Source organism: Aspergillus piperis, assembly GCF_003184755.1.
Source record: "Aspergillus piperis CBS 112811 unplaced genomic scaffold BO85scaffold_24, whole genome shotgun sequence".
NCBI classification, from domain to species: Eukaryota; Fungi; Ascomycota; class Eurotiomycetes; order Eurotiales; family Aspergillaceae; genus Aspergillus; species Aspergillus piperis.
Window position 1 is genome coordinate 193,072 of NW_020291614.1, and position 13,380 is coordinate 206,451.

Sequence of the window (13,380 nt, forward strand, 5' to 3'; positions counted from 1 at the left end):
CTCACAGATATGATTGGGACAGATGGTGATCAAACCCGAACATGTCGTGGGAAGCTTGACTGGAAACATGCATGATTCGTCGGAACAGGTGCCAGGGCTATCCACGCCGTAGATCATTTACCTTACTACAGAAACCTATAGTCATCAAACAACGAAAGCTGCAAGTGGTTATGTCACCGTCGTCACCCCATTGAGTTCATCATCGTCCTAGGCCATGCAGCCAGTCCCTCCAGCCACTCCAGGAACGTTCATTAAACCCTTGCAATTTCAGTCAGCGCTGTGCAAGGAGACTAACTGCTTATATCGCTTACCGTAAATAATTGCATCAACAAGGCCCTGTGACATAATGCAGATCTAGACCTCCATTAATAGAGTTCAAAGAAGGCCGTCGTTTTCTTCGATCACCTTTTCTAGAATCTCCAGTGCCAGTGGAGCTCGCTTTCCTGTCATCCCTTGATAGATGCGCACGGAAGTGGGGATGATCCAGATCATTGCATATACGGTCGGATATACCATCATCTGGAGTGACACCTAATTATTCGGTCATCGGCTTAAGACCGGAAACACCGATACTCAAGTGACTAACCTTCTTAAGCGGAATTGACGAATGAGAAGTGTGGCTAGGCCCGTCATCGATATCCAGGAGCTGCCATTGGTGTGGATGCGGCGTCTGCAGAGTGACTTCCTGGTCGCTCGAGAGGGCTTTATGAGACCGGTAGAGGAAGACGCATATTCGGGTGTAAATGCACAGGATGACAAGGATGATAGTCCATCGTGGAATGAAGTTCACGAAAAGTCGGACACGATCACTGGTGAACCAGCACCCTGACCTCTATCAATCGTGCGTCTCAAGACCATAGAGCTAAAGGGGACATACAGCCACCTGCATACCCATATCCGACGATGACAAGGCCAAGCACTGCCCATAGAATTGAGAGACCCCATGGGATGCACCAGAGGGCGGCTTTATGGTTCTGGACCCACGAGGCAGCGTGGACATAGTCCATCAGTATGAGGTGCGTGCAAATTGCAATCGAAAGAATCCAATAGTCGGCTAGGAGTACTAACCGTTAGTATGTTACCGTCGGGAATGAATATATCGAGTCTTACTCTGCACCAGAAATGTCTGAGCCATGAGTCCACTGAAGCTGCAGAATGTCTTGAGGGAAGGGTTCCATATCTCGATGCCCGAGGTATTCAGACCAGCTGGGACGACGACATTGCTTGCGGCGAGAAATTCACTGATCCCGAGACCTGAATCCGTCAGTGGCAATTAGATTGCATTATCCACGGAAAGACGGCACCTAAAATCAATTGATGACGGAAAGTGCGCAGACTGGGTATAAACTGATGCGCGTCAGAAACAGACAGGCAGGCAGGCGCCTTGGTACAATACTCACAAGAAAGCTGATAATGATCCACCCTGACCCTACCATGGAAACAACCGAAACGACGAGGATAATTTGCGAGAGAACCTCCTCTGATTCCATCTGTATGGGTGCGGAGAGCGCAGCGTGCTCCATCAGCAGTGAAGATATCAAGTCACTTGTGTTACATACTGCAGCATCTGTTCTAAGAGAAGAAAGAAGATCAAATTTTCATGAAAAAGGTGGGACACTGCAATGTAGATATCACAATTACTATCGGGCACCTCGTATCGTGAACTTCAAGCGCCCGCGGAGTTGGCCATCCCACTCCCAGAGATGCCGTGGAGATCGGCCGTGCTCCCAAAGAGGTGGTTAGAAAAAGCAAATATGGACCGCGTGCTTGGGCAGGTGGTCGTTGCGTATACTTAGTGCGAAGATCGCGCACCAGTATTCCAAGTATAGGATCGGGAAGATCGAGTGTACAGTGTGATAGACTTTCACTAGATGTGATCCCAACGGGATGGAAACACAATGAATCCATGTTGTGTCTCGGTTGCTTGAGTGGGCATTGCTTAATGATTCTTTTGGCTGTTCTGCACATGAATGTCCAGCCTTAGTATGTGTTGTATGGCTCAACTCGAGGCTTCCCCAAGATCGATGGCGCGAGATACGGCAACCAAGTGAATCTCTAATCCAGGGGTAGCCTGAAGCACGGATGCTCCCTTATCGTGCCGGTTCACTCGATCAGCCAATCCAGCTGCAAGATTGCAGATATTGCTTTGGCGTTGTATATTTGCTTTTCCCTCAACGATCATCAGCGTCGGCTATCACGATGAGGCTGAGCAATCGCCCAAGTTTGAGGTCTTTTTTCTACCCAATGACCTTCTCAATGGTGCATTGTCACATTCTGAGAATACGATAGGGGTTGGGCTGAAACACCCATGCAATGTTGCCTATTGATGACAGAATGTGAACCGCTCTAATACTGCATTTGTCCACTGATGAAGAAGAAATCATACTCTAAAATGCAGAGTAGCCATTTTGGAGCTGGTTCAAAGAGCTGTGATGATAGAATGATCTTTAGCCACTATGTATGTCGTGCAAGATGCCCAGCTAGGGGATCTGCACAATGCATCTTCTCCAGCCCCTCTTGGTCCCAGCACAATGGTCTTAGTTCCCTTGGGTCGGCGGCTCTGGCTCGTATCCAACATAGGCCGTAGTCAATTGGTGGCGCACCCACTATGACGTACCAAATTAGCCTGTTCCTTGAGAAGGAAGAACGTGAAGCATGCAATTCGTCTTACCTCCCCCGCTTTGAACGGCTTCTTGCACGCAGGACTATCCTCGGTAATGCAGCTCGGCAGCACCGCCACAGTGGTGTCATAGTCCACACCAAAGAAGAAGGGGATGGTATATCGCTCCTGTCCGGTCAGGTTGGTGACGCGATGGATGGTCGATTTAAACTTTTTATTGGTCCTGTACACATAATTACACCCTGCAACATGTTGGAATTTACAAAAGACAGCACTGCATACCAGATGGACAGGCAGTCCGAGATGTTCACTACTAAGGTGCCAGGAATGGGCGGCGCCAGGATCCATTCCTGTCGAGCATTGAGAACCTGCAAAGCCGGGACTCGATCTTGTGAGAGTATAGTGAAACATTCATAGTCCTGAAGAACAGGTATTGTCCCATTCAGTACGCACCTCGCTTCGTCTTTTCGGGCATTAACTTACCGTGTGTTCTCCAAGTCCGACTTTCACCTCGCCCGCAACCGGCTGCGGTGGATAATGCAACATCCTCGATGTAGCCCCGGGGTTCTTGACCATCGGGTCGAAGAAGTCTTCGGGTAAATCCAGTGCTAGCGCAAAGATTCGTATCAGCGCCCGAGATAAGGTCATCGCCTCAGCAAAGTATCGAAGATAGACTTCGCGGAACCCAGGAAGGACATCCTCCTCAGGCCACTGGTTATCCCCATACAGATCATACGTGTCTGGAGGAAGGGCATCATGTTGACTCTTCAGAGGGTCGGCTGCCACTTCATAACCAATATCGAAGGATTCGGAAAAGGCGCCGGGTGAGGTAGGGTCTGGCTTGGGGGCGGACCCGAGATCCGTGTCAGTGGGCTGCTCTGAGTAGAGTGGCATGAAACCGCGAAATTTCTAAATCGAGGATCAGTAGATTGTCGTTCAGAGACGAGATGTGGAATGCCACCCTTGACCTTCCAATATAATAATCCATCTTTTGCTTCTGCGACAGAGTGAAGAACTGGCGCGCCATGTCGTGGAGGGAAGTGATGACGTCCTCAGCTATTCCATGATTCTGTATTATACTCAGGTACTTTGCCTTCCTCCAATCTTCTAGCGAAGCAGTATACCTTGATGTAGAAGAATCCGACCTGCGTACAGGCAGTGAAGATCTCCTTTGCCAGCTGTTGGCGCTCCTTCAGCACGGGACTCCTTAATGCCGAGAGGTCGATGATAGGGATGTGATCGAAATTCCCGGGACTTGCGTTGGTAACCGACATTGTTTATTGCTTAATTATGTAGCGTCTTCCAGCAGGACAATAGAGGAATTAATGTTGAAAGATTCTCCTTCATGTTAAGTGGAAGGCAGCAATGCTATCTCATCTCGGCAGGGGACCATCGGTTATCACCCCGCACGGAAAGTCCGCTTATCGGTCATGGGGCATGATAAGATCGCTCATTGTCTCTCACGTATAGTTTGTTCCTCTGCACATGAAATCCTACTCATCCAAACCTGTGTACTGACATGGGCGCTGTCTAAATTATAGGTCGTGATGTAGAGTTATCATGGTTGAATGAGACTGTTACCTTGGCTATATTATGTACGCCGATACCACGATACATGAAGGGACAAAGAGCATCCACTCCACCAAGTTCTCCTATGCCAGTATCTCAACCATACCTGCCAACCTTCTCTAAGTCTTTTTATGATGCATTCGCGAGATACTATTTGTGGTAGGAATCTAGCCCCACTTTGGAGTGGACATAATCCCAATCTATCCAAATTTCCCCAAATCTTCTGCCACATCCCCAATCATCAAACGATTAAACACAGCATTGTCCATCGGTATTCCCCATAATGATCTTTTCAATAACTACTAGGACAGCTTTGCGTCTCCCAGTTGAGCTCATCGAACAGATTGTGGGCTACCTTGAATGTGCAAATCATATCAATGCCCTCGCTCGCACTCATCGGAACTTCTACCGCGCCGTGAATCCCATGCTGTATCGACATAATGTACATCATAATAACAGCTCTGCATTAGCCTGGGGAATCGAGCACAGATGCCTCGCGACTGTGCAGAAGTCTCTGGAGGCTGGTGCCTCGGCGAACGAGTGTGATCCGGACACTCTCTGGCGACCCATGGCGTTGGCGGTGATAGAGGGCGATGAAGCCATTGTCCGGTATCTGTATGATCAGGGCGGAGTCGACATCCGTCACACACGTAGGTGGCTCAATCCGCGCCATGAGGCCTATGACAAAAGTCCTGGAAGTCTGTTGTTACTGGCCGCCGTACATGGCCATGAAGCCCTGGCCCGCTTCTTCATGGATCATCTGCCGCGGCCGTACCATGTCGATTACCCTGCCGACTCGGACGGACGAACACCCCTTATGGAAGCTGCTGCGGGGGGACATTTAGCCATTGTGCAGTGGCTGGTCGATGCCGGAGCAAACATCCACGCCCGGGATCATGAAAGTTGGACTCCCCTCGTACTATCTGCGCGCGGGGGACACCTTGAGGTCATGCGGTTCCTGCTTCAACGGGGAGCCGATCCTACTATTTCCACGGTACCGGATGGATGCTCCGCCTTGTGTTGGGCAGCGCGCCTGAGTCGCTTCGAATGTGTTCGAGGTCTGCTCGATGCAGGCGTGATGGACCAGTTAACCCGCTGCCAAGGCTCAGAATCGCCGTCGTCCCATAATGCTACGATGTGTCCTCTTACGTCAAACACACTCTTGAAGTGTGACATCATAGTTGATCTTCTCTTTGAACGATGGGATTACCTAGCTAGCACCGTTGAACCCGCAAACAAGGCTGCGCTGCTGTGTGTAGCCGCGGCGCGCGGGAATACAGCTCTGGTTCGGCAGCTACTTGAGTGCCATGGGTACGACCCAAATTCTAGATGTGGCCAAGTGTTCATTTGGGACGATCTTCCGACTGCTCTTTGCTGGGCTGTAGTTCGAGGTCACACCGAGGTGGTCCAGGTGCTCCTCGCTCACGGTGCAGAGGCATCTCCATCGCCGGGAGGGATGCGTATGCGGAAGCCCTAAATCGAGGCCATTAAGCAGGGCTCGGAAGCCATGGTCTCCATGCTACTTAGCGCTGGGGCAGACCCCAATGACCAGGATGCACAGGACGGTTATCCAGCATTGAGACATGCCATCCCCTTCGAGGGCATATTCCGTCACCTGCTTGCCGCTGGGGCCGATCCTATCGCCGTAGACCGCCCAGGTGATACTTTACCCGCCATCGTTCTGGCATCAGGTCGCACTGCACTAGTCCAGATGCTGATCGATAAGGAAATTGATCCGCCGTGTCATATGGGTCTGGCCAATTTCCTTCACCAAGCCATCCGAGGGGGAGCGGCTGTTCTCGATCTGCTCGTCCGGACGGGGAGATGGAATAGCTACATCTTCCCAGAACACTTGAACAAAACCGCATGCGAGCAGGCCCTCGTAATCGCGGCTTCTACGGGGAAGATTGAAACACTTCAGTGGCTGCTAGACAGAGGCTTTTCGGTGGCCCATTTGTCGCCCACTGTCAACTTGATCGCTGAAGCAGCATGTACAGCTGCATCCGATGTAGACGCCGCCGAAACCATCGATCTGCTGCTTCAACACGGCCTGGACATAAACAAACGCATCCACGAACGCATTGACCGTAAGACAGCATTGGCACACGTTGCCTATCACTACAATCTGCATACGGATAACGACACCGGCCGCGTCCGCCTGCGCATGCTGGTCGATCGCGGCGCCCATCTCCTGCCACCGCGCAGCCCTTCCGAGCGATACAATCCTTATACATCCACTACTGCAGTTTGTGTTGGTGTGAGCTCTGTGTTGGATGAAATGATATTCCAGGAGATGGAGGCCCGGCGTGAGCCGTGGATAGCGGTGGAATGGCTCTTTAAGTACGCTGAGCTCGATGCGCGTGACCGCTGGGATTGGGAGGGAGTCAAGATGATAAAACGGTATTCGTGGAGGGTGCGGTATCCTGTACTTAGATAATTTGATAAAAATACAGTACACTGTCACGGCCGCATTTGTTTCTTCTTCAGGTAGGACTACTAATATTCTTTACGTCAAGGGGCTTTTCAATGGTATAGAGACTATATGCACATGCTGCATTCAGCCGGATCCCACGCACTAGTGCTCTCCATCTTTCTCAGTATCTACTAATCAAGCACATAGCCACCATAAGGGTCACGACTCGATTAATAGCTCAAGGGAGCATGAACATGCCTAGCGGCACAAAACCAGTAATAAGGTGTTACTATCTCAGAGGGGATATGTTTATGCTACTGATCACGGCCGTTGGGGGAAATATCTAGAAATAACAGGGAATAAAACTAGTTAGGAAAGGTAAAATTATAGTATAGTAATACACAATGGTCGAAGTTGGTAGAAACGAAGCGTACTTGCGACTAGTATCCTCAAGACTATGTGTGATGCCCACTATAAACTCAACGTTGTAACTATATTCAGATACTTGATAACAATCGTACCTAGACAGTACTAACAGAGGTTGCTTATCCTGAGAAACCATATGAATCCAAGAAGTCAAGGAAATAATTGACTTAGACTACTATAACAACGACTGGACCGGCCTCTTTAACCAGTCCTCTGTAAGCTAGTCCTACCACCTAAGGCTTAACAATGTTGAAGTTCGGATCACCCGGATCAAGCAACGACGCAAGAGTATCCAGCGCAGTAGTATCCCCATCAATCACAATACCAGCATTCACCAAAGCATCATGATCAGGTCCATATACAGCCAGCGCAGTCAACTGCTTAGCCGTACCAGTCAGAGTGACCTGAGCAGCGTTCGACTGGTCAGCAGTGCTGTAGACTAGAGCCCCGTTAGACAGCCAGGAATGGTACGTCTTATTATCTTGATCCGAAACAACAAGATCTATAAGCACCTTCTTATCCCACGCCTCGGGCCCATTAATCTTGATAGCGAGAGTATCAAGGACCATATCCGGGGTTAGCTGACCCAGCACATCGGCCGCAGCTGACTGCGTAGGCGTGCCGAAATTGCCATAGCGCAGCTCGGTCGTTCCGGAAGTGTAGAAGTTCCTCCAGGTACCATTTTCAGAACCGTATCCGAGCTGTTCGTACACATCTGCTAGTTTCTTGCAGGCTTTCTCGTTGTCCGGGTTATTGAAAACGGCGTGACTTAGAAGCTCAGCTGCCCAGCGGTAGTCGCCTTTTAGGTATGCTTTGGTACCCTCTTCGAGAACCTTGTCCTCGCCGATGAGATCCACGTATCGGTTGGCCTTGTCGACGGGGGTGTGTTCCCACAAGTGGGCTGGGTTGCCGTCGAACCACCCGACATAGCGCTGGTAGATGGCTTTGACGTTGTGGCTTAGAGAGCCGTAGTAGCCACGGCAATACCAAGATTGATCTAGAGCCGGGGGCAAGGTGAGCATTTCGGCGATCTCGGGGCCGTTGTATCCCTGGTTCAGGAGGCGGAGGGTCTGGTCATGCGCGTATGCGTACAGATCGCGCTGGTAGGTGAGGAACTTCAGGATGTTGTCGTTGCCCCAGGTTGGCCAGTGGTGCTGGGCGAAGACGACCTCGGCTTGGCTGCCGTATCGGTCGATGGTCTCTGTGAGGTACTTGGCCCAGGAGTGAGGGTCACGGACCACCGCACCACGCAGGGTCAAGATGTTGTGGAAGGTGTGTGTGGCGTCCTCAGCGGCGCAGAGTGCGTTAAGGCCGGGGAACCAGATGAGCATTTCAGAGGGCGCTTCAGTGTTAGGTGCCATCTGGAACTCCATCTCGATGCCATCGACGGTTCTCTTTTCGCCCGTGCGTCTGACGGTCATGTTGGGTGCGATGAGGGTGACGACGCCGGTTGAGGTAGTCTGTCCAAGTCCAGCGCCAATCTGGCCCCTTGGTCCTTGATCGAGGGCAGCACCGTACATGTACGCAGCGCGGCGACTCATTGAGGTACCGGTGTAGACGTTCTCGGACACAGCATGCTCTAGGAAACCCTCGGGGGCAATGATCTTGATCTCATTTTTCTCGACATCGTCTTCACTGACGAAGCCTTTGACACCGCCGAAGTGGTCAACGTGAGAGTGGGTGTAGATGACAGCCTTGACGGCTCGGTCAGTGCCACGGTGCTTCTGGTAGAGAGCGAGTGCAGCAGCGCCGGTCTCTTGCGAAGTGAGGGGGTCGATGACAATGATGCCCTCATCGCCCTCGATAATGGTCGTGTTGGAGAGATCAAGCCCCCGCACTTGGTAAATGGGTCCGGCGACATGGTACAGTCCATTCATGCGAGTCAGTTGCGACTGGCGCCACAGACTTGGGTTGGCCGAGTATGGGGCGTCGTCCTTCAAAAAGTCGTAGGCATCGTTGTTCCACACCACATTGCCCTGAGCATCAATGACCTGGTTGGGGTCACCGAGACTACCTCTCCAGCCCCGTTTAGCGTTCACAAAGTCTTGAGTGTCATCGAAGGGCAGACTCTCTTTGACCTCCTTCCACTGCTTGACGATGTGTAGGCTTGGAGGGTTCGACTCCTCGGACTTGATTATCGACTGTGTCATGATGAAAATCAAACTAATGAGCTCGAAGCACCTGAGTTGAATTCAAGTAATAAGATTGATGCTCTGAGATTGCTGCTGTTGTTGTCGTTGATGGAGAGATTGATACCACGGCTCCATCGAGCCTTATTTATCTCTCCGGGAGGCGAATTTCCCCTCATTTCGTATTGCCAAAACGGCGCACATACAGACATTGACGACATCAACTTTTGACAATCTAGATCCTTAACGATGCTGTCGCTGTGTCAATGTAACCATGGCTCGTATACCAGGATGTCGAATAGATTGAAGATAGATTGGAAGAAGTAGATGGAATAGGCTTCCCTCCGATCTGACTGGCCAACAACATTTGACTACTTGGACCAGGGTCCAACGCCGTCATTTAATTAGCCTGCATGAGCTTCGGTCAACTTTTCAGCTCGGACTTCAGCTGAGGTGGAGATACACCTGGCCATGTAACCCTTCATGTACGCCAAGAACACCCCCTCTTTTACGCGATCGAATGGACGAAGCCACGATGATCAGGGTCCTGCACCAGCTCATATTGGCTGTGCTCAGCTGTGTAGATCTGCACCCATCCGACATGAAGGTTCGCCCCGAATAGTATAAAATTCATACATCGTTGGGATGACAGCAAGGGTTCCCCCCCTTCCAGTCAACCAATTGGCTGGATCTTGTGTGTCATAGCATAGTCCTGCTAGATGAAAACCTGCACGATCTCCGAAAGAAAAAGCAATTCAGATCACGTTGATGAGATGATGGATTCTAGTAGGTGGTAAATCATAGTCGATATACCAATGCGACTCCGGTTTCGCCACTAGATAGGGACGCCAGCGTGGTCCCAGGATCGTAATTGCGTCCCCAAACCTCGCACAAACTTTTACCTGTTACACAATCGCATCTCATAATGACGCCGGTAAATTGCCGCACCGGTCAGCTGGATCTTCAGCTTTCTTTTTCTTCTTGATCATACAGGATACTAGTGGCATGTGGGAGGCGAAAAAGTCCTTAAGCCTCCGACTTGAATAGGGCCACTCTCCCCGGTTTCACTCTTGTAAACCAGACACACCAGAATATCCATCAACAACATCTATTCAAGCCAAATCAACCCATCTAGCAAGCCTTCAGCATCAACGAGAAGAAAAGATGGCTGAAATGGACCAGCTCGACAGGTGAGCACACGTCCCATCCACCTCGGAAATCCAACCCGAGAGAAGAATAGATGCGGATTTGATCTGCTGTGTATCCGTAACCAACCCACGTATTAGACGGCATGCTTTCATTTTGTAGATACTCCTGCTAGACTATACTACCATGACCTATATACTGTGTTTTCAGAACCTAAGTTCATCATGAAGATCCGCTAAATACTAAGTGAACATGTGAAACCACCCGACCACTCTGGTAATCTCACAACCGTCGAGTCTCCTTCACTCGCAGCTCTACATCGCGTACAGCCGGCCACTGCGTCCCATTCTGCGTTCTTCTGATCATTTCCCAAAAGCTTACGTCAGGATCCCGATCTATCGAAGACACGCGCTCCGCATCATCCTTCTGCATCTTATGCAACTCCAATTTGATCGCCTCCACCGCTATTCCTGCCCCGGCGTTGGAATTGATCATGCCCTCGTAATGCGGCCACCTGCGCAAGGCATCAACGGCTCGAAGACGGATGCCAAGGTCTGGACATTTCGATGCCACAGCAAATAGCCCAAAGCTTAGTCCGTAATCCAGTGTGATAGTGGGGCGACAGGGAAACCTGTCCATGAATTTTTCGTATCCTGATAACAGATTGCTATATTCAAGGGTGAGCAATCTGTAGTCATACTCGTCGAGCAGGCACGTTTTCAGTACGATTGTCTTGGCAACCAATTGGAGCCTCACGATATCCGCCCCTATTTGCTCTTTCGCGTTAAGAGTGGCATATTCTCGTTGGTAAAACAGTTCAAACCGCTCTGCAAGGTGCTCCAGCGAGGATAACAGCCTCTGTCGTTTGGCCCAAAGCGTTTCGTAGTTCGCTAGTATCTCTGTTTGTGGAAGTCTCCAAGCCGTGGCAATGAACGGGATCACCCTATACATGACTCGCTGAAAGCATTGTCGCGCTACCTTCAGACTTTCAAAGCCGTCGAAAGTCTCAATATCACGTTCATTCTCCGCCTCGCCTTGAATGCCTGATTCTGACTCAAAGTCTCCGACATGTGACGACTGGGAATTCAAGACGCGGAGTGTTTCAGAAAGACAAGGAATCACTGGTATCCCAAGGCGTAGCGACTCCTCGAGAATTTGTGTGCCACTACGTAGGTGTATGAAGGCTCTGGCGAATTCTCCCAACAGCAGCTCTGCCATGACGAAAAGAAGGCAGCACACTAGCACAACCTCGCGCAACTGCGGGTCGGGAGAGGCCCGGCGCTTTTGCAAATGTGCGAAAGATCGGGCAGCCTGCTCAAGTGCAAATCGGTGTTTTGGGTTCTGCAAATCCTCCCCAGCTAGTCGCATGCCTCTTTCCTCAGCATCTTGGTGAATTGCGCTCACCATGTTGACAGCATGGCATACCGCTGGATCGGAATGACACATCTGCAGGACCAGCTTCTGCCAGAGCCAGGAGTCAAAAAAGCCCACAAGGTCAGGGACAAGGCGGTATTGAAAGTACGAAAAACCTCGTTTCTCATCGGAAGTCATGATTCCTCCAACGCCCATCCCTAGGGTCGGGAGACACAATTCCCGCTTGATGGGGAATCGGTGCAGATCGTATCCGTCGCAGGCTCGGCCTGTAGAAGTGCAATTCCTACAGGACCCCGGTGCCTCGTCGCATTTTATGCGCCGTACCCTAATCTCGCGGTCAGCCATGGACTATCCATGGAGTGAGGTCATGAAACTCACCGGCAGGTTCGGCATCCCGTTCGAGATCTCTTCCCAGGCTTTCTGCGTCGCTGAGCACTTTCCGTTCGCACGATCAGTTCTCCAGGCATTGTGAACGAAATCATCGGGCGGACGCAAAGCATGCTAAGTTATGGTGTGGCATATTTGTAAGAAAGGAGCCGCCGCCACGCTAATACGAGAAGAAAACGCGACTAGCGTTTAACTAGGATACTGAGCCAATCCTGGCGCCGTGTGAGAGATATCTCATAATAAGTAGTCATCCTTCGAGTTTAGCGCATCACTCACCGGGAGACAGAGAAGAATATGGAAGTGTAAGTTTCAGCCCCCAACATCCCCTGTCAACGCGATCAGGAGCCTCACTAAAGAGAGCCCTGAGTTGCAAGCACCATTTTTCGACTTAAGAGTCATTCGGAATGCTTGACTGGTCTGACGATTTGTCTAAGCATTCAAGAACAACCCGCATTGAGGTTAATAAGCACGCCAGACCCACGGGCCTTGGCGATCCATCCAAGTCCGAAAGCATGCTGCATTTGTGGGGATGCGCTGTCGAAATCTCATCTAAATCCGATTTTATCGCTATTCACTCAATTTCAGGTTCAGCACTAAAGCTGTATTAGAAGGGTTGATATGATAAGCTATTTAGAGCTACCAAGGCTGGCTTTAAACAGACTCAGACGACAACATGCTAGAAAATCGGAAGAGGACATACAAGACAATGACAAGCGAGTGACAGCTCTATAAATGGAGGATTATTCGAACTACTAATTGATGATGTCAACGATTTCTTTTGCCCTGTAACGATTGGATAGTTCGAGGGATACTAGAGAGAGGAGAAGTATTAGTACGAAAGAAATCCCATCGAGATCACCTGACCGGGCTGAAAATTGAATATAAAACACAATACTCCAGACACACTGCTTAAAATAACCACGCAGATCAAACAGCCACCGCGTCTCATGTGTATGTGTAATTGATTCCAAATCCGTGCCACATGACTAAACTGAATCATGCACCATGGCAAGTCTCATATCTCATTCCTAACTCGTTCTGTACAACCAAATCGCGTAATCCGGAAGCTTCATGTGCGGGGTAGCGCTGGTAAGCACTAGTACAGGGTGTCTCCCCCATGGCAGGGGCGATATACCTTCTTGAGGAGCGCTCTACGGAAGCAGCAACGAAAGTAATAATGAAAGTGAAAACCAACAAATGAAAACAGAAGCAAAAGAGTGAGTTGAATTGAGCTATCTAGAAGAGTAAAATAAAGTAACTAGAAGAAATGCTTTATAGACAGTCTGAGTACAGTATATAACTAGCCTATATAAATA

At 50.1% G+C, this 13,380-nt stretch overlaps 5 protein-coding genes across 5 annotated transcripts; 1 reads left to right on the forward strand and 4 right to left on the reverse strand.

Moving 5' to 3' along the window:
- Positions 1-375: 375 nt before the first annotated feature.
- Positions 376-1,490, reverse strand: BO85DRAFT_381590 (putative cAMP receptor-like protein; the record flags this gene model as incomplete). The annotated part of the gene is made up of 6 exons (XM_025656428.1): positions 376-531; positions 587-825; positions 878-1,063; positions 1,111-1,254; positions 1,305-1,347; positions 1,401-1,490. 6 exons carry the CDS (start codon positions 1,488-1,490, stop codon positions 376-378), a joined length of 858 nt encoding a protein of 285 aa, XP_025511292.1.
- Positions 1,491-2,383: 893 nt separating this feature from the next.
- Positions 2,384-3,954, reverse strand: BO85DRAFT_453164 (isopenicillin N synthase family dioxygenase). Its single transcript, XM_025660997.1, has 6 exons — positions 3,745-3,954; positions 3,582-3,689; positions 3,104-3,529; positions 2,903-3,039; positions 2,672-2,843; positions 2,384-2,606 (listed from the first exon to the last, which is right to left on the reverse strand). Exons 1-6 carry the CDS (start codon positions 3,892-3,894, stop codon positions 2,538-2,540), a joined length of 1,062 nt encoding a protein of 353 aa, XP_025511293.1. The 5' UTR covers positions 3,895-3,954; the 3' UTR covers positions 2,384-2,537.
- A 369-nt stretch (positions 3,955-4,323) lies between these two features.
- Positions 4,324-6,626, forward strand: BO85DRAFT_504652 (ankyrin repeat domain-containing protein; the record flags this gene model as incomplete). The annotated part of the gene is made up of 3 exons (XM_025664308.1): positions 4,324-4,348; positions 4,501-5,649; positions 5,695-6,626. 3 exons carry the CDS (start codon positions 4,324-4,326, stop codon positions 6,624-6,626), a joined length of 2,106 nt encoding a protein of 701 aa, XP_025511294.1.
- Positions 6,627-7,068: 442 nt separating this feature from the next.
- On the reverse strand, positions 7,069-9,511 carry BO85DRAFT_453165 (alkyl/aryl-sulfatase). The gene has a single exon (XM_025660998.1). The coding sequence runs from the start codon at positions 9,176-9,178 to the stop codon at positions 7,262-7,264; it is 1,917 nt and encodes a 638-aa protein (XP_025511295.1). The 5' UTR covers positions 9,179-9,511; the 3' UTR covers positions 7,069-7,261.
- Positions 9,512-10,585: 1,074 nt separating this feature from the next.
- Positions 10,586-12,144, reverse strand: BO85DRAFT_463075 (Zn(II)2Cys6 transcription factor; the record flags this gene model as incomplete). Its single annotated transcript, XM_025661897.1, has 2 exons — positions 10,586-12,002; positions 12,056-12,144. The coding sequence occupies 2 exons, from the start codon at positions 12,142-12,144 to the stop codon at positions 10,586-10,588; spliced, it is 1,506 nt and encodes a 501-aa protein (XP_025511296.1).
- Between the last annotated feature and the right edge of the window lie 1,236 nt (positions 12,145-13,380).

Coding starts and splice junctions, on each gene's coding strand:
- BO85DRAFT_453164 (XM_025660997.1), bottom strand. CDS start 3,894: ATGTCGGTTACCAACGCAAGTCCCGGGAATTTCGATCACATCCCTATC. Junction 3,530..3,581: donor ATTATATTGGAAGGTCAAGG/GTGGCATTCCAC, acceptor TCCTCGATTTAG/AAATTTCGCGGTTTCATGCC. Junction 2,607..2,671: donor AGCCGTTCAAAGCGGGGGAG/GTAAGACGAATT, acceptor GGTACGTCATAG/TGGGTGCGCCACCAATTGAC.
- BO85DRAFT_453165 (XM_025660998.1), bottom strand. CDS start 9,178: ATGACACAGTCGATAATCAAGTCCGAGGAGTCGAACCCTCCAAGCCTA.